General features: G+C 51.0%; 1 protein-coding gene across 2 annotated transcripts; it reads right to left on the reverse strand.

The window, feature by feature from the left end:
- Positions 1-18,020: 18,020 nt before the first annotated feature.
- Positions 18,021-22,081, reverse strand: LOC127475425 (apoptosis-enhancing nuclease-like). 2 transcript variants are annotated; one of them, XM_051797275.1, is made up of 4 exons: positions 22,023-22,081; positions 20,874-21,553; positions 20,386-20,586; positions 18,021-20,008 (listed from the first exon to the last, which is right to left on the reverse strand). In XM_051797275.1, the coding sequence occupies exons 1-4, from the start codon at positions 22,072-22,074 to the stop codon at positions 19,805-19,807; spliced, it is 1,137 nt and encodes a 378-aa protein (XP_051653235.1). In that variant the 5' UTR covers positions 22,075-22,081; the 3' UTR covers positions 18,021-19,804. The 2 variants fall into 2 exon arrangements, with proteins under 2 accessions (XP_051653235.1, XP_051653236.1); XM_051797276.1 differs by having other exon boundaries at positions 20,874-21,550; positions 22,023-22,079.
- Positions 22,082-22,888: the final 807 nt, after the last annotated feature.

Raw genomic sequence — 22,888 nt, forward strand, 5'->3', positions numbered from 1 at the left:
GTGCCAAGGCAAAAACAGCTTAGACTGACAATCCAGGCACCAAAACTCCTTCAACCAACATGCTTCATCAGGAATGGCACAATTTGGAATAAAAATTTGGTGGGGGGTGGGTTGCTGATTGTTTAAGAACAAAGTACAGTGCAGTACTGGGCAGGACTGGGATGGCTGGACTCCATCATGCTGTAGATAGAGGGAATGAATACCTTTCAAGCTTGCAGATGGATCCATAAGGCATTTCCAGAGAACCCAAGTATGTCCTGGTTGAAACTGATTTGCGAGATGTTTGTCCACAAGGTAAGAACTTTCTTGGTCTTCTAGAGAGTGTGGAGGTCACCTTCACCTGCTGCTCCCACTGGAAGCCAGGCTTTTTCCCACCCATCCAAGGACTGGGCTGCCCACCGTGCCAGCAGACAGGACAGTCCAAGGAACATCTGCCAGGATGGACATACGTTGTCAAACTCTTTTGTAAATTCTGTAAGAAGCTGTCAGCATAAGCCAGCTCTGATGGAAAGACCAGCCACACCACAACAGGTTGCCTTTGGGCTGACAAGGAAGATGGGGTCTCTGGTAGCCTGTGGTCACCAAATTGTTCCCCTGGCACCTGATGGAAGAAGGGAACTAACTCTGCATTAGCACCCTCCAATAAACCTGCCTCCCCAGTCTAGCCAGCAACTCTGCTTGGACACTGTTTTTTCCCTTTCAAGTTGTTGCTATGAAACACCAAAACAACTACCTCCATTTTTCAATGGCGAGGGAAAAGTGCTCTCATACAGCTTGATAAACCATGCTGAGCTCCTTTCATGAAGAAAGCAATGTAAGTACCAGGCACAACCATTAGTTAAGCTCATTTTCTCCATGTGTATGTGCTTTTATGTATGTCTAATATGTATATGTGAATCTTTACCTAACTCATCGAAATGTGGGTCTGTGTAATTTTCACCTTGCAACATGCAGATTGTTAAATTCCCTGCATCACACTGTAGTGATGAAAAAAGGCTCTCAGCCGTGCTCTCCTGTCTCTGTTGGTAGCCCTTGCTATCTATAATTTATCTTCACCTTTACTCCTCAAGAAAAATAGAGAGTTAATCTGTGAATAGTTACTAAGAACATTTAAGGATAAAATAAGTATGTAGCCTGGGGATAAGAAATGTTCGCTGTTCTTCACTGGGGCTCTCAAAGAGCTTAAAGAAAATACCTCCTACCAGCTGGTCTACAAAATGTGTGACTTGTACATCTGTAAACCTGAAAAGTCAACAACCATATATGATGTTAAGTTCTGCCAGTCAGAACCCACAAGTCATATACAGAGACCTTTGCTCTGTCCTTGCTAAATTGAGGACTGGATTTTAGTTGTGACTGGCCAAAGGAAAAAAAATTGCCTTGCAGAGGAAAACTTTCCATTAACATAAAGCCAAAAGCATCAGCCAGTGAACCAGCTGGACATGCCTTTACTCCAGGGCACTTCAGGGGCAAGAAGGAGGGGACAGAGGGATGTCCCAGAATACATGCAGAAAGGCCCTAAAATAGACCAATCCCTGAGCTGGTCAACAAGTGGTGGAGGGCCTGGGTTGTAGATAAGTAGTTGTGAGATCTCTGTACCCACAGCATTGAGAAAGTGATGTCTGCTTTGAGAAAGTGATTGCTCTTCATCCCTGGGGAGACCTGAGGAGGAGCAGGGAGGAGATGAAGTCAAATCCTGTGGGTCTTGCTGCACCTCTAGGGCTGGGACTGTGTAGCCCTCCTGAAATACTTAATTCCTAGATATACATTGGGGAAATGCTGGTGTCTCTTTTTTAGGATTTCTGAGGAGCTGAACTGGAGGCCAAAGCAAACCAGGGTGTGCAATCAATGGCTCCATTGAGTGCTGGGGCAGGCACAGAGCAGAGCTGCAGGGCATAGACACTGAAATGGGGGAGGACTGTCTGATCTGTGGATCCATAGGATAACAAAGTACTGGGAAGGGTGGGGGAAGGATGGAGAGGTTGCCACTGAAAGTGTGGAAATTGCACAGATTCGGATTTTCCACTCAGAAGTTCTTATAAGGTGTGAACTTTGGCAGAGCTTTGTGGCTCCCATGGTAACCTGTGGAGGAGGGAGCCAGGATGTCTGGGAAGAAAGATGGCAGTGGTATGTTTTAGAGCTGGGGTAGCTGTCCCCTAGTTCATGAACTGGGAATGTGTGGCATGACATAGCACACAGGGAAACACCACAGACTGCCAAAATCGCCTGTCCCAGGGGCACGGGAGACAAGGCTCTGCAAGGCTCTGCCCTGGGTGCAATGCTGCCTTCATCATCACTTTTTAACCCTATTCACAGAGGTCACCAGCAAAAACACCTCTGTTACCAGCCAACAGCTTCTGACAACTGCACACACACACACACACACACACACACAAATGTCAGCACTCCTCTTCTGGCTGCCTGGCCTGGGACAGATGGGCAGCAAAGCAGCAGGAAAAAAACAGAGGTAGGTGTTTTAGGATATCAAAACTCAACTCCTCTCCTGCTCACATAATGGCTGTGAAACATCTGTCCACCAAATACTCATCTAAATATCCCACTCCCAGAATTCCACCTTTCTGCACATGATTGTGCAGAAGTCTTCCCTGATCCTCCGGACAAGAGCTCTGTCCCCAGACAAAGGGAAGGTAGAGAGATGTGTAAAAGAGGTAGGAACAAGGTTCTTCTAGGTCAATGTGCCTGACTGCAAGGATGATAATAAAAGCAACAGGGATCACTATGGGAAGGGAGCTCAGCAGGATCATCCCTTCTGCAGACACAGGCTGCAGGCACCAGGCAGTCACATTTCTGCTATGAGAACTGAACAAACTCTTTTGAAATTTTCTCTGCTTCTCCCCACAGTAAAACAGGGACAGAAGAAGATTGTACTTGACTTTGGGCAGGAAGAACAGGTTGGCCAGGACACCAGCACATATCCTGCACTAATGATCCATCACAGAACAACTGCTGGATGTGTTGTCCAGCGTCTCAAGGAGGGAGTGCTACTCAGGAGAAGTGTGATACACTGCAAAGAAAGCTCAGGGTCCTCTTCTTCAGCAATTTCTGGAGTTTATGTCTTTATAGAGTACAGTCACACACAGCTTGTTTCTGAACAGCCAGAAGGGGTGTTGCTACAGTCAGTGTGAATGGATAAGGTGTGGCCTCAAGGGACTGTGCCCAGGGAAAGTCATGGATATCCTTGCTTTCCCCAGCCCTGACATGATGGGACAGATCTGGAAACAGAAGCATCCTCTCCATGTGTGCTGAGGCTTGGAAAACATTTATGCTACTTGAAGAGAAATCCTTCAGGACTTTCTTCCTGCTCTCCTAACAGTGCTGACACTGAGGGATTTCAGCCGTCCTTGTTGTCCTGCAGCTGGTTAAGTGGTGAGAGGAGTCTGTGGTGTGCACACAAGCTCAGGCTGGCCTGGGGAAGTACAGAGGGGCTTGCATTGCTGGGGCACACACAGCATGCTTTGGTACCGTGTTCAGCCTGGGCTACAGCTCACCCCAGAGCTCATCCAGCCCAGCAAAAGCCAGGAAGAGCCCTGGGATGACAGAAGGAGCTCTCAACTCTTCCTCTGACTATGGCTTTTGTGAGTCAGGTTGTGTTTGCATAAACTGGACCTGGTTGCTAGCTGCAGGTTTTCCTGCCCATAACCACTATCCCTTTTAAGGCTTTAGTTGTGCCATAATAATAATTATTATGGAGACTCCATCACTGCCCCACTGTGGACACATTCTGGATGGAGCAGCCCGTGTGTGATAACACTAGGGAATAAGATTATTTGGGCAATTTTTCTTCTTTTGACAGCACTTGAACTACAAGAGATTCCAGTAAGAGAAATTACTGGCAGAATGGACATGGAAAGAGTGATTTTTTTAAGCAAATATTGGAGAGCCTTTTTGGAGTGAGGGATTGAGAAAGAAATTTGACCTGTGTTCCATCAGAGCAAGCAATGCAGATTTGTCACCACAGAGGTCCTGCAGTCTGACACCTGGGGAGGGAAGGAGTTCAACAACTCATTTCAAACAAAAACACACTTTGCAGAAGTGCTTTCTTCTCAAGCCATGAACAAGGGATAAGGCAAAAGACTTTAGTAACCCATTGGCTGACAGGTTTCTCCCCATTTCTATTGAGTGAAGGAAAGATACAGCCCACCATGCCTTATCCAAACTGTGGGTACACCAGGCTGTTGTGCCCTTATTTGTAGCCTGACTCATCCCCCAAGAGCTTGTTGAGTGACTGGTGGAAAGTGGCCCCCTTGCAACTTCTATGGCAGATCCAGGGGTTACAGGAGCCTTTGGGTAAGCCCATGGCAGGGACTTTATGGAAGAATCTTTGATCTTCAAAGCCTGATGTCATTTTGAGACAGAAAGTCTTGCTTCACTTTGCCTTATTCACATCTTTCCTTTTCCCACACAGTGGAGATCAGAAGATATCCTCACCATCAGAGCTGCAAGACTTGCTTTAGGGTGATCTGTTAACATTGCTGTGGCAGGTTCAGATTTTGAAAGCCTATTGCTCTTCTTATACAGCTCAAATTCACCTGCCAGACCTTCCCTGGGGCAAACAACTGTCTCTTCAGAGCCTGGAGGCACAGGCTGGCACCTCACCCACTTACAGTAGGGAAGCACAACTGCCAGAGGAATGAGCGCTGGGAAAGGCGGGACTGTCTTGGAGGAAAAATAAAAGCAATGTTAGACACTTATGGCTTTTGGAAAAGAAATGTCAGAGCAACAAAAGAAAATCCAGATGTGCTGCCTTCACATGGTAACAGGCTAATTGGAGACAGCCCCACCTGATTTCTAGCAGCTTAGCATTTGTCTTGCAGTTTATTGACTGGGGATTTTCTCATCATTGGCGCATCTTTAGGAGAAAATACTATTCTTGCTTGGCATTTGGTTTTCTTTCAGAAATACTGTTTTTATTACTATTTCTTCAGCAAGTTTTCCTAATAAGAAACCAGAGACCTTTAAGCACAGCTGGAGTTTTGCCATGGACTTCTGCATGGACACAATCTTGGAGTATCCCAAAGGATGAAAAACAGGGCTGAAGGCAATGGCAGCAGTGTATTTCTCTCTGCAGGTGCCCTCCTACACTGCAGCAGCTGTGGCTGCAGCAGTGTAGAATCGCTGTCACATTTACATCAGTGAATTTGTGTCTGTCACAAGAGGGCTGGAGGGGCACTGAACCTCAAAGTCAGGCATAGGATGCAGGATTAATTCAAAACTCTCTTGGTAAAGGGCAGCAAATAAAGAGAAGCCACTCTGGGATGGGGAGCTCACTAAACAGGCAGGTGCACCTTTCCCTGCTTGTGCATCTCCTAAGAGAAATCTTTGGATTCCCAGTTTGTTTTAATGAGGCAGGTCCAGAGAGGTTTCTGTAAGTACCTCACAGCCAGTACATTTTTCAGTTGTCTGCCCCAGTGGGGATCCAGTCTCTTCCCATTTAAACTCAGACACCTACACCTGGCAAGTCAAGGGATGCTGAGCTATGACTGCTTCTTGCTGGCAAAAAAAAGAAAAGCATTCCCACCTGCGTTCCTGCTGCCCTTTGGGCTTTCACACCAAGGAGAGCTTGGCCCCATGGAGACAGCAACCTTGCTGCTGAGCTGAGCCAGAGGAAGGTGCATGCATAACCCATGATCCCTCACATTGCCATAGCCTGCTTTTTCTCCCTAAGAATAAACCCAGCCCAGCTTCATGGCTGGCCCCTGTGCAATGCTAAGGGAAGCTCATTTCCAGCAGGACAAACCCGGAGTGAAGTGGCCTTCAGCATCCCCAGCACAAGCTGAGGAAATGGAATTAATTTCAGACATTTCTGGAATTTCAAATATGTCGTCAAGCAGCTGTGCCCTGCCACAGGTGCTCAGTGCAAAGGGCTGGAAGGAAACAAACTGATAGCCCAACACAGAGAGAAATAGAGGAGGAAGGGTAAGGCAGGCTAGTCCCATCCCAGAGCCATCTGCAGCCTCCTGTCCATCCTGTTGCCACCCTACCAGCACCTCAGGGCTTCTGCCGGGTTCCTCCAAAACACTGAAGGGGACCGAAAGACAAGAGACACTTTTTGTCACTGGCTGATAACACATCCTTTCTCGGAGGCCTCCCCGCTGTCAAGCTTTAAATCTTGCTCTTGTGGCCTTCTGAGCCCCAAGCAGATGCTGGCTGGGAGAGCCCCCTGCCAGGCTGTGGGGCCAGAGCTGCCTGTGCATGACAGCAGACACATTAGCTTGGTGACCCATCACAGGAGACATTTCTCTAAAGGGTGGAACAGGCAAAAAAAAAAAAAAAAGATCAGTCCCATTCGAGATTTTCAGTGGTATAATAAAAGTCCCTGTGTCCTGGATGCCAGGGAGGTCTGGGGGAGAGGGAGGAGAGAGTGAAAGTGAATTAAATGTGCTTTTCAGGAGTGAGAGAGCACTTAATCTTCTCTAGTCCATTCAATGCAGATGCTGTTGAAGCCTTCCTGCCATGAGAGCCAGCAGAGCTCACCCATATTGCCTTTTGGAGACTGGGTGAAGTTCCAGAGGAGGGCTGTGCTGGTGGAGAGGAGCAAGGCAGGAGGGGAAGGGTGTGTGCTGGCTTGAAGAACAGCCACCAGTTTATAGATGCAGGATGAAACCTGGAGCACGGTGTGTCCAGGAGCATAGGGACAGCATGTACCCCACCTTGGGAGGAAACACAGTGTTTATTTCAGCAGCTGTGTACTTTTGTGCCAGGTTCACCCACATGTGGGTGAGATCAGCTGCAAGGTGGGTTGGGTTGCTGGGGAGAGCATGAGGCTGTGAATTGAAAGTGTCTGAAAGTCACCTTCACATGTGGTCACCAATGATGCCCAAAGGGAAACAAAGCTTGGAAGGTTGGGTCAGGGAACCTCCCAAATCCAAGCAGAGGGAAGAAACAGGCAGACATTTGTGTTCCATTGCCAGGGCACAGGCAGTGCTCTGGGCAATGCCAGTAGGGATGAGGGGTGGGCTACAGCTGCTGACATCTTCAGCTGTGCCCCTATCCCACAGAGGCAGGGGAACCCCCTGCTCACCACCGCTGGGCTTGCTGACCACGTCTGCACAGCATCCTCCACTTAGACTGCTTGCCTCATCCTGTAAATATTTAGGATGTTCTGGCACCCATCAATGCAGAGACATAAGAGCAGGTGGAAGAGGTGCTGAGCAAACCTCAGCCATGAACACAGCCCTACTCAGCTCTCCTGACCCTTGCTATTCCCTTGATCTATGGTTATCCTGCTCATGGCAGCTGTGCCCCACATGGGCCTACAGGCATCTCTAGCTCTCAGCTAGAACTGCACACATACTATCTCGAGTGCTTCTGTAGCACAGCTCTCTCCCATGACCATGCCCCAGCAGCTCAGGGGCATCTCTGGGTTGTTTTTCTTTGCTACAGCTGTCCTCCTGGGTGCAGCAGTGCAGGACACCTTGCTGTTTTGGAAAAAAGACAGGCCCAAATCCTGCTGCCGCAGCCAGTGAGTGATGAAAAAACCACTAAGTAGCTGCAGGACGTGTTGATGCCCCAGCACAGGGGTTTTGCACAGGGTACAGCCTAAGAGCCACCTCTGAAAGATAGAGAAACTCTTTGGGAGTTGTACCTCAGCATATCACTAAGAAAATGCATTCCCAGCTCAAATCTCACAATTTTTCTGGGGAAAAAAATAAAAATCACCAAATGCTTCTTCTCTGATAAGACTACAGAAGAGTAAATAGCCCAAACTACCTCAGTGTGAGCAAATTTGACCAGCAGGGTAAGAAAAACAACCCATCCCTTTCCCAGACACCCTTGGGCCCCACATGTTCACTTAAAATAACACCAGAGGCAGCTCCTGCTTTCTGTAGGACAGAGGCTACAGGTGGGCAGAGCAGCCTCTACCCAGCACACTTGAGCCTGCCCGTACTGGCAGTGGGGCTCTGTAAGAATAGTCTCATCAGGTGCCTCTTCTTTTTGTGTGAGGATTTAGGTGATAGGGGAGGGAAGAGAATTTTTGTTAGGCTGCTGATGTAGAGTCAGCAGTACCTGTAGAGCCAGGGAACATTGTGCTGAAGTGCTGTGGAGATGAGGAGAGTAATAGGAATAAACAAAAATAAAAGTCTTTGGATTATAAGAACTTAAAATAAAGATATTCTTTAAACAGTTAGTAGCAGCAGCTTGGGGTCAGCAATGTCTTGTACCTGAGGCCGTGTGAACTAACAACATTAATTGAGCCTCCTGGGTATGTAAGCCTCTTATCTACTTATACACAGTGCTTTATCTGAGCTGGGAAAAAAATGAGATTATTAGCTACTTTTAATGAACAGCAGTAGGATGTGCATGTTCACTACTCTTTGCTGGAAGATGCCTCCCTCTCTCTCTGTTTTTCTTTATAACTGTTAGCTTTTTTAGGATATGAGCCAAGACTTCAAAAGGGGTGTAGATGTCATAGGAAGGGGCTGAAGGTGTTCTCAAAGCTTCTGCTTGGCTCCTTAATCCTACAGATGCTTCTCAGTTTCTCAGATCTGACACCTCAAAGCTGTCTTGTGGGGCTTTCTCTGCCTTGCTTAAGTGTTCAGCAGAGTGAAAAAGGTGTTCAAGTTCCCTGTTCAGCAAGGCAGCCTCTGAAACCTCTCTCCTCAGCATCTCACTGTGCCCATGCTCTGTCTGGGATGCCCATCCAAAGTGTGGATGGGCCACAGCTCCTGGTGGGCACAGGGATCTCAAAGACAGACAGGAAGGGGTAGAGGTAAAGCTTTGGGTGATTTAAATGCAACTTGCAGGTTATGGAAGAGTCTCTGTAAGACCCAATTTTCTACATTGGAGGATAGTAGATTCTAGTCTGGGTTGTACTTATGGGTTGGGGATGGAGCCTTGGCTGCAGTGGCCTGGCTGGGAGCTACCCACAGTTGTGGTCCATGATTTTTAGAGAACATACGAAGCAAAATAGCATGAAATCAGCACCACAGTGATTCCAACCCCCAGCCACCCTCTTCCTCTTGCCACCATCAGAGTGGGCAGACATGCTGGCTCACCAGCCCCAAGGGCCCTGTGCCTGGAGGAGGAAACTGATATGGAGAGCCTATCTGCAGGACCAGATTAAAACCCCAGCCTGGAGTTTCCCAAGGCAGTCTGTCGCCAGCAAAGGGCTCGTGGGAGCCGTGCCTTCCCTCCCGCCACCAGCCCTGCCTGTCACCCTGCCACTGGCGTGCCTCCTGGTTTGGTCCCTGATCTGGATGTCCTTGTGCTCTGAGGGTGACTCCCACCATCTTCTGCCTTTTCTTTAAGGTCTCAGGGAGCTGTGTTTGCTTTTCAGAATTCCCTTTCCTGATTGCTTTGAAAAACAGACGCCCTTTGCCCCTGCTCCCTTTAAAAGCCATGGCTTTCCTCGCTGCTAGTAGCCTGTAAATATCTTTCCTGTTACAAATGTGCCCTTTCAGTTTCTTTCTGGCTCTAAGTGGTGTTGCTTTTCTGTTTCTCTTTGGAAGTTGATTCTTGTTTATTACCCTCTTATCCATAAGCTGCTAATGCTGGCAAGGAGAGATTGGGTAATTTCTCCTCTTCTAAGGTGCACTTCTTAACTAAATGACACCTGGGTCCACCACTAACATTAAGGATGCTGTACTTGAGAGAGGATTCAGGCCAGGATGAGGGTTTAAGAGCACTGCAGGGCTTTCTCTTTGCTTTTCTTTTGCATTTGGACCTGGAGGCTAATCGGGAACTTCAGCCATGGGGAAATCATGGTGCTCTGTGGCTTGGCCCAAATGATTTCTAAGCAAGGGCAGGATGAGATGCAGGACCAGAGCAGGTCCCAAAGCAGGGTTTTATCTCTCTATCCTCACACCTAGACTGAACCCAAGGAACTGCTCAGTCCTTCTCCCTTGAGGAACCAAGCACACCATAAATACAGAGCTAGAGACAGGGGCAAGCACCTTGTAGCTCTGATTCCTGGCCCTGATCCTGTTCTAAGAGCCTGATTCTTCTCCAGATCCTTCCATCATTTTTCAGCTCCATTCTCAGCTTGAGTTTTCAAAGCTGCCTCTCCTGCTGCATCTGAGGGCTCATCTAACATCTCTCTTGCACATCTCACTTCTTGACTCACCTTAGCTGCTTCTGCCCATAGGAAGCAGGGGGGGAAACAAAACCCTGCAGCTTAGAATCTCAAAGTGGTTTGCAAACCTCTCCTCTCCCCACTGCAATGCTGCTTGTTCTGGTGGTGGGAAAGCTGAGTCAGGGAGCAGTGTGTCACGGGGTCATGTACTTCAAGCACCAAACGCCTGGAAGCACCAGAGCAGAACTGGTTTGTAGGATCCCAGGTGCACAGCCCACTCTTCCACCCATCTGTTTCACCCCACTAACCAGCTCCTGCAGCATAAAACAGGCTGTGGTTGCCAGTGGTTCCTTTGCACCAGAGCAGAATAGTGCCAGCCCCCGGGATGGTGACGATCATTCAGGTGGGGGGGACACACACAAAGTGGGGGAAGGAGCTCTTAAAACTCTGAAGGGGTTGGCATGAGGCAAAGAAATGCAGCAGCTAGAAGGCTCTCTTCCAAACTTATATATACGCTTCAAAAAAAGAAAAAAAAAAGGAGAAAAAACCCCAAAAGCTGGAGCTAAAAAGGCAGCTTGAGGAACGAAGCTGCTGGAGTTTTCCGAGAAGGCTCCCAAGATGCACAATGGGAACATCTGTACCTCGGCTGGCGCCTTGGAAGGGTCTCAGGCCGCAGAGTGGGGCTGGCGTCAGCCGGCTGCAGCCCTGCCTTGATGCCACCCTCTCCCCAAGCCCCTGCCCCGGCACAGCTCCTCCCACTGGCCTCGCACAGAGCCGTAAATCCCCCTTCCCACCTCTCCTCCTTCGCCACGGGCTCTGCGGGTTCCGAGCAGCCGAGAATCCCGCAGCAGGAGCAGGGGAGAAGGGAGGTTTGGCCCTGGGAACAACTGTCCTCTGTGCTGCCCGTGAAAGGCAGTTTCATAAGGCTTTTGCTCAAAAACGTCCCGTTAATCGGGACCCGCCGAGCGGGTCAGCTCTGCTCCCGGGGACGGAGGGACAGGCCAAATTGGTGCACACACACTCAGTGTCTTGGCTTTGGCACTGGTGTTCTCCAGCCTTGAGGGATGAAGGCAGGCAGGATTGATCCTGATCCTGCGTTGTAAGGCTCTCAGGGGGCTGGGGGATGCAGTCAGTCCCCCTGCCTTCAAACTTTGTGCCCACTCCTGGCAAGGGAGTGGGTATGTGCCCAGAACACTTGGTGGAGCCTCACATAACCCCGTGGCCCCCCACTGCAGCAATTCCCATGTACAGAGCTGTTAGGAGGCAAAATGGGTCCCTTGGGGGAGGCAGTGGTGGCCTGAGGTGGTTAGAGGCAAGTTTAAGGGGAAAAATCCCTCCCCTTCAACTCCCTTCAGCTGCTTCGTCTTTCTGTCTCCCCACACCTACTGCTCCTGTCCCCTCCTGGGGGGCTCAGTGCTTGCCTGGTGCCAGCAAAGGTTTGAGATGACACAGAGACCATTTCTGCCAAGTGTTTCCCACCACCCAGGAGTTGGTTTCCTACTGCAAATTTTCTCTCCTGAGCTACAAGTAAACGTGGAAAACATATCCTTGTTCAATGTACCATGGGCTGCAAAACAGTTCCCTCTCAAGGGGATAGCCTGACCTTACACAAAGGCAAATCATGGAGATGGAAGGGATGTGGAGCTTTACCTGACAACGGACTTAGGTGCTAAATATGGGGGTTTATTTGCAGGGTTGGAGGCAGTGGGTTGTCATGTCTCCAGGCTTAAAGGGGCAGATCCGTCTCAGGTCCAGGTTTCTGAGAGTGGGATCCAGTGGCAAGGAAGGTGCCATTCCTAGAGGTAGGATGAACCTAAATCTGTCCAAGGCGGGAGCATCATTTGATTGTTGGGGAGCAGTCCCCATGGAGGTACTTGGGATTAAATTCCCAATTTAATGAGTTTGTTTAGTCAAGATTCCCTCCAATAAGGGAGACCTAGAAGATCAAAAGGAGGCTCTGTAGGCAGTTGTGTTCATGTGCTCATTCTCTACATTCATCCCCAAAACAAGAGATGCTAAGGAGGCCTCTGAGTGCCATTTTCCCCTCTTGTTATTGCAGTCAATGATGCCAGAGGCCAAGAGGATCATTCCTGCCTCCTGCTGATGTTAACTCCTCAAGACTCATTGATAAGATGTCTCCCTCCAGGACATTTAGGCTGCTGATGCTGAAGGCAAACATAATTTCTCCCCCATTATTTCTAGCTTGATCAGCCTAGGATTAGAAAAAAAAAAAAAATCCAAACCAAAAACCAAACCCTAAAAATGATAATATAAAAATAACAACAAAAATTTGGCACAGTTCCCTGTCTTTGTTGCTCAGCCCCCGATGTCTGGATGGCTCTGCAGGACCTGGAGGATTATGAGTCCCTGTGTATGAGGAGTACTCAGGGTTTGCCTGGGGCAGGGCAGAGATAAGCGACAACAAGAAATCAGTTTTGGAGAAACCTTTTCACCCTAAATTGCATATTAATGGCATCTTAAAATGACAACAAATACCTGTCTGTGTAGCTCTGGCCTTTGATCTTTTCCATTGTTCTGCTGTTTTAAGAGGCCAGAAGATTAAAGGGGATACCTGCACGTCCCACAGTGCCACCACAGAGTGGCCTTGGACGACTTGGCCCCTGGAAGTTGCCACTCATGGCTGAGATCCCCAACTTATAAAGTCAGAAGTGGTTTCCAATAAAAGGAAAAAGCCTTCATCTTGGCCAGGTGAAGGCTGAATGCAAACAGTGATGTCTCAGGATGGTAAACTGATCCCAGTATTGCCCTGCAGCCTCTCTGGCTGCTCCTGCCCTGGATCTATGGGTGGTCCTGTATTCACAGGACCACAGCATGCCCTGAATTCCTGTCTCATTGCATCCTGCTGCCCATAGCAGGGCTCCTCCCCAACAGAGACAGCTAATGTTTCTTTATGCCCCTTGTTTTACATTCCTAAATTAAGTGCTATCTTCCTAGTAACACTAATGGGTGTTATCTTGTCTTCCTCCTCTTTCCCCCATCATGGTGCTGCAAAACTTGAGCTGTACATGTTTTTTGGTGACAGGTGTGGATGGTTAGCTGCTATTTTGTTCAAATGCATTTGCCATGGAATTGCCTCTTTGTCCATCTTCTCCTCCTGTTTTAGGGCTGTAAATACTAATGGTTTCAAGTAGACCTGGGATATGGGAGAGCAACCATTGCTTGCAGTGCATTACCAGACACCAAAGATGCCAAAACACTGAGCAATGTAAGTGGCCTTCACACCACTTTTGTGCTGGTGAGCTGCCGAAAATACATCCTGGCAACTCGGGGTAGAGCCGGGCCCTATCCCATCCCAGCCTGCGAGGGGATAATTCAGGAACCAGCAGCCCGAGGGCACCATCTAGTGAACAGCCCGGACGGCACAAACCTGAAATGGGCAGAAATGGAGTGAAAACCGGGATGGGGGGGTTTCCACTCAGGATTGAGGAGTCACGTTTTGTGCTTTCCCTCTACTCCAGTTAATTTTTAATTTTCTCCATCAGGTCCCCCCAGAGAAGAGCCTTTGCCTGACTCCACCCATTGTGGCAGGGATATTGGCCTGGAGCATACCACACTTGCTGCTCTGCCTTATGTTTTCTTGTTTGTGAAAAAAATGAATAATAAAGGGTTATTTCTAATTCTTTGTGAGGGGCCCCAGGTGTGCAGGAGCGGAGTGATGGAGGCAGCTCTGTTGTGGGGCAGGTCTGAGCTGGAAGCACAGGCTGTGCTTTCAGCTGAGATGAAGCCTCGTTTTGAATGGAAAATTAAAAGGAACACCACAGATGCTCTATCATCTCCCCACCACCCCCAAGGTGAGCTGACAGGGGGAAAGCAGGCTGAAAGACCACAGGTTTGGTGCAGAGCTTAAAGCTCCCTGAGCCGATGCAGCAACTGGGGATGAAGGAAACACCACACCAAACTACTGCTGCTTCTAGTGCTGGTGTGCTGGGCTGGGTCCTCTCCCCATATTGCCATACTGGGAATTGAACACCTTGCCAGGAGAAGGCTGTCCTGAAGCACTCCTGATCTAAAGATGGCCCTTCAGGAGTTCATGGCCCCCATGACCTATTGACACCCAACCCCCAGGCCCCCCCCCCAGGTTTATCCCCGGGAGCTTCTTTGTGTTTTGCCTACAGCAAACCCTACCCACGCACCCAAAGCATCCATGGAGCAGGGACTGAGAGGTACAGGGGTACTTGGGTCAGGCTGCCCCACCTGTCCGGCTCACCCTTTGCAGCCCCCTTTGTGGCCAGCTCCCTAAGGAGGATGGAGCTGCTGGGAACTGTGCCTTTTCCTCTCATATGCACACAGTCACGATGGTTAGTTAAGTGGCTTGTTTTTCATTAGGAAAAGACTGTTGCTAGGCCACCCCGTTCCCCGGCGTTGGTCGGGAAGGAGTTTTGCAGCCAATCCGGGAGGCTGTGCTGGGGTTTGCACACGCACACATCACGCACACCCCTCCTGCAGCCCAGGTGCTAAGCGGCTGCCAGATGTGCCTATTCATTTCCACATCACACCTATCTGCTTCTTCCGGCCAAGCAGCTTATTAAAACTCCTAGGATTTTAATTTATAGTTGTCTGAGAGTTTTCTCCCTTCTAATTTACGCTCAGAGGGTAGAGAGGGGTGATGGTGGGTGGGGGTAGTGATGGGGCAGGGATACAAGGGGGCCGGGTCCTCCCTCTGCTCTGGTCTCTGGTGAATGCTCGAGCGAAGCCTCGTGTTTCTGACTGCAAAAAGAGTGAATTGTCCCTCTGTGTCCCCACAGCGAGGGGACAGAGAGTCTCAGGCTGGGGGCTTGCTCCAGGCTGTTATTAGGTATTGCTCCACCCCAAGACACTCATGTTGTGATTTTTAGGGATATCCTGTGTAATCGGGTGTTGGCGGGTTCCCTCCAGCTCGGGATATTCTATGGTGCTGATTTGGAGTTTATGTGACATTTCAACCACATGTACCATGATAAGCAGAGCCAGCAGCAAAGCTTACCGGGTGTTTGATCAGGGGATGCTGCTCCCAGTTGTGGTCCCCATGCAAACAGCCCCCAGCAGATGGGAGAGGTGCTGGACCATGGTCAGGCATTGGTGATCAGACAGATCTCTGATACAGGGACCCCCAGTACAGCTGCTGTTCTGCTATGGTGCTATTCCAAGTACCCTATGGGTGTCCAACATCCACCCGACAGAGCTGTGGTGAATGGACAAGACAGGGTGTGAGCAGAGCCCAGGATATGAGCAGGATGGAGCCTTTTACAGCTGCAAAGCTCTCACCATGCAGGACAGGAATAGACACCAAAACATGCAGAAAAACGTGGGCAATCCACATGAAACTCAGTTTCTGAGTGTCCCCCATGAAAACTCCCATGTAGTAGGAGGGAAGCTCAATGAAAGCAACAGAAAGAATTGGATTGTGTCTGCTGCTCAAGGAGAAGCTGTTGCTAGACAGAAGCAAAAGCTGTCACCATCAGCTCCCATTGGCTCAGCCCCACTCCAATGACGGGCTTATCGGTTACCTGCACTCGCAGCTGGCTGGAAAAAAACTCATTTGACAATGTTTTCCCTCTGATAAAAAAGCCCAGTGCTGGATTCGTGGGTTTGGGTTAATCATTGTTCAGAGTTGTTGAGATAATGGCTGAGTTTTCTGCAGATTCTTCAATTACCGCAAAATTAAGCATAAATTGTGAGACAGCCCCGCTCTCCTTCATCCGCCTAAAGATGCTCAGCCTCCCGACATGAGCACCAGTGGGCCGCTTGTGGGATGAGCCAGAGTGTGTGATGAGCCCAAGCGTGTTCAGCCATGGCAACTCCGAGTTGGCATGTTGGTGAATATTCACAAACACCTGTGAAAATCCTGATTAGCTCTCAGAGGGTGAAAATGGGCCTAATGTCACCATTTAGATTATTCAGAGCAAACATCGTTGGCAGGGAGCAGATTGCCACCACCCCTAATCATCCGTGTGGGGTTTGCTCAGCAGCAGTTTTTGTGGGGGGCTGGGGGCTGCAGCACAGTGTTGGGGTTTTCCAAGCCCCTCACACCTGATGCAAATAGGGATTAACCCCCAAATTTGTTTCTCACCCTCCCAGAGTACTGGAGATTGTGGCAAAGCTTGCAGGGTGTGTCAGCACCAAAGAGCAGCTGGCCTTTGCCTGCTTTGTTGCCCCCAAATTTGCTCCCAAAGCAGGGAGGGAATTCCAGGAGGAGGGTTAAATAAGTGAGGCGTCAGTGGGGACAAGCTCTCAGTGCTTTGTGCTACTGTGCAACCCCAGGGCTGTGCTGGGCAGGGGGCTGGGGAGGCAACAAGTTCCTCCACTCAGGTGGATAAACAAGTTTGGAGCTGTGGGGTGCCCCATGAACTCGAGTGCCCCCCGAGGGGATGCAGTTACATGGGCCAGGTTATATGGTCATAAGCAAAGCATCCCTCTGCTGTGTCTTTCCTCTGGGTCTGCTTTTCCAGGAGCAGAAGACAGTGCTGCTGCATTGCCTTTAGAATGCCCCCATCATCTGACCATTGCGTGCAGGCCCACTGAGCTTTCACCTTTCCTACACCCTCACTTCTCTCCTGCCCCACTGGGAGAGGTGGAAATGACAGAGAGGAGGAAACAGAAAAGCCTGCCCCAGCTGTGCTCCTCCTGCACCCCTCTTTGTGCCCCGTGGGGTTCAGTCCCTGCCATACCTTGCCAGGTCCTGCTGACATTGCATGGCATTCTGCTGGGGCTCAGCTGAGCTGCACCCCAAGGCTGGCACAGGGGGTGGTGCTGGCCCTGTTTTACAGCTTGCTGCACCAGGAACACACCTGGGAGAAAATGGAACAAGCAGGATTCAAAGTCCTACTGTGAGGCTGTATTTCCTACCAGGTCTAGTGGAGAGTGCTCAGACCATGAGCTCACAGCAGAGCCCAGGTTACTATATCTGTTGAAGGATGGTTGTGTTTGGGCCATTGTGAGGACCAAGATTTTTTTGGATGTGTCAGACACGTTTCAAAGCATTTCTGAGCTGTTCCTGGCTTCCTCTACCAGGTAAGGAGGAGTTAAGAAGGGAAGTGCAAGATGTGCCTGGTAATGGCACTGTTGTGTGCGTCAGGTGTGCCTGCGTCACCCGACTGCCTTGGCCACTTCCCAAGGCTGGGGCTGAGCTCTCCTTACCTCCCACAGCTTGCTGGGAAAAGCCTGGGATGGTCTAGCCTGGCCGAGGGAGTTGTGAGCTCCATTCCAGTGCTGGCTGCTGTATCCCAGTGTGCTGCACCAGGCTCCCCAAAGTCCCCAGGGTGCTGGCAGCCCTCCAGCTCCCTCTGCCACCTCCTGTCTCACAGCCCAGGCAGTGGGACTGTGCTAAAGGGCTGTTGAGGGCTGACCTTGAGGCACATGGCAAAAAACTATTAATTTTCTATAACCATGGCTGTTCAGTTCCCTGGGGAAGCACACAATTCCGTGTCCAGCCCCAAAACCCTCTCTGGTGCTCCCACACCCAGCTGGGACGCATCTCTGCAGCCACATATATGTCACCTACAGGCAGAGTCACTGCAGGTGAGCATCACCCTGTCCCCACACCATCACAGCAACCCATGCCACAGGTCACCCATGCCTGCCCAGCTCTCACTCACAGACGCTGGGGGAAGGAACACTGACCTGTGAGGTGAGCAAATTGCAACAGTGCCTCTCCTTAACACAGGGAGCTCCCTGAGCTGGGACAGCCCCGCTGCTGGACGGTGACAGAGCAGGATGCCTGCTTGCACTGAGCTTTCTCCAAGCAGATGAAGTGCTGGATTGCACAGCTCCAGCTAAGCCCATCCCCTGCTCCTCCAAAGAGGACAAGCCTGTACCCCAAGGAACTACTTACTCCATCCACTGTCAGGCCATTTGAAGCACCTTTTCCAGTTGCAGGTGGGTTTTAAGCCCTGGAGCATGACACAGTACTCAGGCCAATCTCACCCCACCCTCTTGCTCCTGTAGAACTGCCAGATCAAATCATGCAGAATGTACACAAGGGTTTAGCAAGAACAGTTTTTAATTCAGAACTGGACAATTATGTCAATAATTTATTTAAAATGAAGTGCATTCTATGCTCTTGTCCACACTGGACATTGATCAGATCCAGACTTTTTTCTCAGGCTTTATTGTGCAGCTGGATCCCTACAAATCTATGGGGTGTGGTGGGATTCATCCAAGAATCCTTCAAGAGCTAACTGATGTCATCACAAAGCCTCTCCCAATGACTTTTGAGCGGTCTTGGGAATCTAGAGAGGTCCAAGCTGACTGGAAGCCAGCGAATGTTGTCTCAGTTTTCAAGAACGGCAAGAAGGTGGACCCTGGAAGCTACAGGCCTGTCAGTCTCACTTCAGTGCCCAGTAAAATCACAAAGATTATTCTGGGAGGTATTGAAAAACACCTGGAGGACAACACAGCCATCAATCACAGCCAGCACAGCTTCATGAGAGGAAAGTCCTGCTCATCAAACCTGATTTCCTTCTACAACAGGGTAATCCACCTGATTGATCAATGCATGCTGGTAGATGTTATCTTCTTTGAATTCAGCAATGTTTTTGGGACAGTCTCTCACAGTATCCTTCTAGACAAAACGTCCAGCACACAGCTGGATAACCATGTCACATGATGGGTCAGCAACTGGTTCACAGGTTGGGCACAAAGAGTGAACAGGGTGACATCAGACTGGCAACCTGTCGCTAGTGGGGTTACACAGGGCTCATCCTTGGCCCAGTTCTCTTCAACATCTTAACGACCGAGGCACAGGACTTGAAGGAATACTAAGTAAGGGGACTGTCCTGCTCTGCTTTACACTGCTGTGACCTCACCTTGAGTATTGTGTGCAATTTTGGGCACCACCACATTAAAAAAGACTTTAAGTGCTAGAGAGCGTCCAAAGGATGGCCATGAGGATGGTGAAGAGACTGGAAGGGAAGCCTTATGAGGAGTGGCTGAGGTCACTTGGTTTGTTCAGCCTAGAGGTGACTGAGGGGAGACATCACTGCAATCTTCAACATCTTCATGAGGGGAAGCGAAGGGGCAGGCACCAACCTCTTCTCTTGTGATCAGTGACAGGACTCAAGGAAATGGCATGAAGCTGAGTCAGGGGAGGTTTAGGTTGGATATCAGGAAAACGTTTTTCACCCAGATGGCTGAGCACTGGAACAGGCTCCCCATGGAAGTGGTCATAGCACCAAGCCTGTCTGAGTTCAAGAAGTGTTTGGACAACACTCTCAGGCACACAGCAGGACTCTTGGGGTGTCCTGTGCAGGGCCAGGAGTTGGACTCTATGATCCTGACATATCCCTTCCAACTCAGCATATTTTACAAGTCTATGAAAAAAAGGAGGAAGCTGATCGTTTACTGGCCCTGGATGGTTTGCACCTTTGGGCATCAGCAAAACACCTCAGTCCTTCCACAGGAAAACCTGCCACTTCCATCTGGGAAGGGGACAAGCCCATGGAAGGCACGGAGGATGTGCTGGTAGCCCCCACCACACATGCCCATGGGGGCTCCTCCAGGCTGACGCCAGGGACCCTACTCATCCCAAAGTGACAGATGAACACAGTGCAGCCACAGCCCTCATTTCTGTGCACAAACTAGGGGCTGCAGACAGCATTTCTGGGAGATTGCTGGTGTCCAGGTGTCACCATGTCTCCATCCTTGGGCAGGGCTGGGTACTGGGCAGACCCATGGAGTACAAGCCCTGGGGAAGGAGGTCAGCGGTCACTTCCACCTTCCAGAGCTGAAGGCACCAGGATGGCCCAAAACACACGGAGGAGATGCTGTCCCCCATCACAGGCCACTTGCCATCAGGTCTGTGGGCCAGTACTGGTCATCCAAGTACTGGCTGCTGTCTGCAGTGGGGTCTGTGACGGGGCTGGGGGGCCGGGGGGGCAGGCTATGGGCCAGCTCCTTCTCCCACTGCACCTCCACCAGTCTGTACAGCTCCATGGCTGTTTGAGCATCTTCCACCGATGAGTGTCCTTTATGGCCAACCTGAGCAAAGGGGGAAAAGCCTCAGTTAGACAAAAGGCGCAGCAAAAATCCCACAGGTCACATTGTCTGCTTGCTCAGAAGTACACAAATGCTGTGGGTTTTGGAGACAGCAAAGGTTTGATGCAACCAAGGAGGTACAGGTATCTCTTCAACACTTTCTGGAGGGCACAGGTCCTGTCCACGTTTTACTGAGATGTTTAATGGTCAGCTTGGGAGTCCCTGGGCTCTCCCAGTTTATTTATAGCCAGAGGCACAGGGTGAACAAGTGCCATCTCCATCTCACAAAAAGCACCCATGGAGGTGGGAGGGCCAGGCTGACCACACAGGTTTGTAGCTAACCCGGGAACTGCTTCCCATTCAAGGTTCCTGGTGCTTACCTGGATCCTTTTATGGAGCAGGTGCCAGGCTAAGTTCTTGAGTGAGACGTTGGCCCTGACAGGCAGCCCTGCCCTCTGCTTCAGCACAGGGATGTGGCTGGTGTCTCGAGTCCTGTCTTTTGGGTGGAAGTACTTCAGCGCTTGGAAGTCATTGTGGATGGCGTGTCCTACCACAATCTTGTCTTTCAAGATCTTCAGGATCTGGAACAGTCAGAAAGGGTTAGACAGGCAGCAAAAGAAACACCAATTAAGCATAAAATAAACCATTTTTTATTAAATTAAGCTCCTTGACTTCCAGTTTTTAGGTTCCCAGAAGGGAGCAACAGCCACCAAAACAACCCACTGCACAGCTTCAGAGGCTTCCCATCCTGTGGTTGTGTCTCTGCCTCAGAGCAGTTCAGCATGGGCCACCAAAAACCCCAATTTGTGTTTGGCAGATAACATACTGTTTTGTTTTTTTTTTTTTTAATTTCTCTTTTTCCCCTCACCTCTGCCTGGGCAGCCTTGAAGGGAATCGCTCTCTTCATGTGCTGCTTGGTGATGCCACTCCAGCGTGTCCGGAAGTCCACGATGGGGAGCTCAGGCTGAATGTACTTGTCATAGATGACATCCCCCTCGTAGTTCACCACAGAGCACCGTGCCAGCTCACTCAGCCTGCCCTGAGGGCCGGTGCCCACCATCTCACAGTCAATGGCCACATACTTGCCCGGGCGCAGGATCAGTGAGGACATTCTCACCTTCTTGGAGCTGTCGTTCCCCTGGGACAGCAGTACGGAGTGGTGCCTGGCTATACTGTCCGGAGAGGCAGATGGGGACAGGGATGCAGAGATGACCCGTTTGGGCTTGGGGACCTTGCCAGAGCGCTGTGTCATGGTGCCATTTGCCTTGGTGAGGGCGGTGTGTGCCTCTGGCCCCGCCACGGGGGTCTGAGTGCTCCTGTGCTCGCGGGGGCTCAGCAGCCCCTTCTGCTCCAGCAGTGCCCGGCGCTCCAGGAACCGCTGGTGCTTACGGCTCTTCTTCTTGCTGCGGCCCTGCGGCGAGCTGGGACCCTTCGGGGCCTGAGGGCAGCCCCCCGCGGAGGGGCCATGGGTGCCCTGCAGGGTGGGCGCAGAGACCGTCGGGGCGGGCAGCAGCGGGGTCATCTGCCCTTTGCCAGGTGGCATTCCTGCTGGAGTGTGCACAGGGGGGCATGAGTGCCGCGCAGCCCCCGTTCTCCCCAGTCAAAAACGACGCGCATACCCCGTAGGAACCCCCCCCATCCCGCAGGCACAGACAGGAGTTATGGGACAGGGAAGGGGGGGGGCAGTGGGGGGGAGGTGCACACGGACACACTGTCACACCCTGTCCCCACCCCTTTGCCGCTCATTGCCCGGTCCCAAACCGCCACTTTCCCGGCCCCATGGCCTTGCCAACTCTCTCGCCGATCCGCAGCCCCCCTGCCCACCCCACTACCCCCCCTGCCCACCCCATTACGTGCTCCCCAGAGCCCTGTCCGCCCATTACCCGGGCTCTCTCTGCCTCGCTCCGGGCCCCAGCGCCCTGCCCGCCCCATCACCCATTCCCAGGCCCGTACCTGCCCCCCTGCCCCTGCTCCCCCACCCCAAGGCCCCCTGTCCCCCCTGTGCCCCGCTCCTGACCGGGCCCGCCGCGCTCCCCACGTGTCCCGCCCGGAAGCCGCCGCTCACACATGCCCGAGCAAGTCCCGCCGTGGTCACGCCCCCTGTGCCCCTATTGGCTGAATGGCGGGTGATTTGCATGCGGGGGCGGGGCCCGGCAGGGCTGAGCGGTGGGCGGGGCTTCTGGGGCCCCGGTTATAGCGCGAGGGGGGAATTGGGAATGTCTGAGGATATATTTGGGGTTTATGTCCCAGAACCAGACGCTCATGGCTTCAGGACTCTCACCCTGTGGGGAGGGCACCTTCGAGGTGTTGGGTTTTGGGGGTGGGATAAAATTTTATGCATATTTTGCGTGTTTGTGCGTAATTGGTCAACAGAGTGTTATCAGAATCAAAGTTGCGACATAAAGATATGTGCACGAGAAACGAAAGTACTCAAAAAGTAAATTCATTGCTTTGCCACGAGGTTGTTGTTTTCGTAGGTCAACTATAGCGATTCAGCTTGCCTCTCGTGTTTTGGAGGGGTGGTTTTTATTTTGGGGCATACAGCTCCGTGCCCTGGAGTGCAGCCTGGCACAGAAACTGTGGTTTTCCTGTGTGTTTCCTGCGGTGCAGTGCTGGCCCTGTGGGCATCCCTCCTCCTGACGGTGGGGTGGGCTGAGGCGCAGCAGCTCCTGCAAGGTTTGCATCCTCCAGGCTGTGCTCCCCAGGGTCGCGGGGGGCAGCTCTGGGCAGGGCATGGTTGAAGGTGGGGTTTCAGACCCGCCTCTCGTTGCTTCACTCTCAAGGCTCACAAAAGCAACGTCCGAGGTGGTCAGAAGTGGAGAAGGGCCACAGGCAGCCCCAGTCACCATCTTGTCCCCACGCCTTTGGTGTCGCGGCAGAGGC

The sequence above is a fragment of the Manacus candei genome, unplaced genomic scaffold (genome assembly GCF_025592945.1).
Source record: "Manacus candei isolate 608988 ecotype Guabito, Panama unplaced genomic scaffold, ASM2559294v1 h1tg000046l, whole genome shotgun sequence".
Taxonomy (NCBI): domain Eukaryota; kingdom Metazoa; phylum Chordata; class Aves; order Passeriformes; family Pipridae; genus Manacus; species Manacus candei.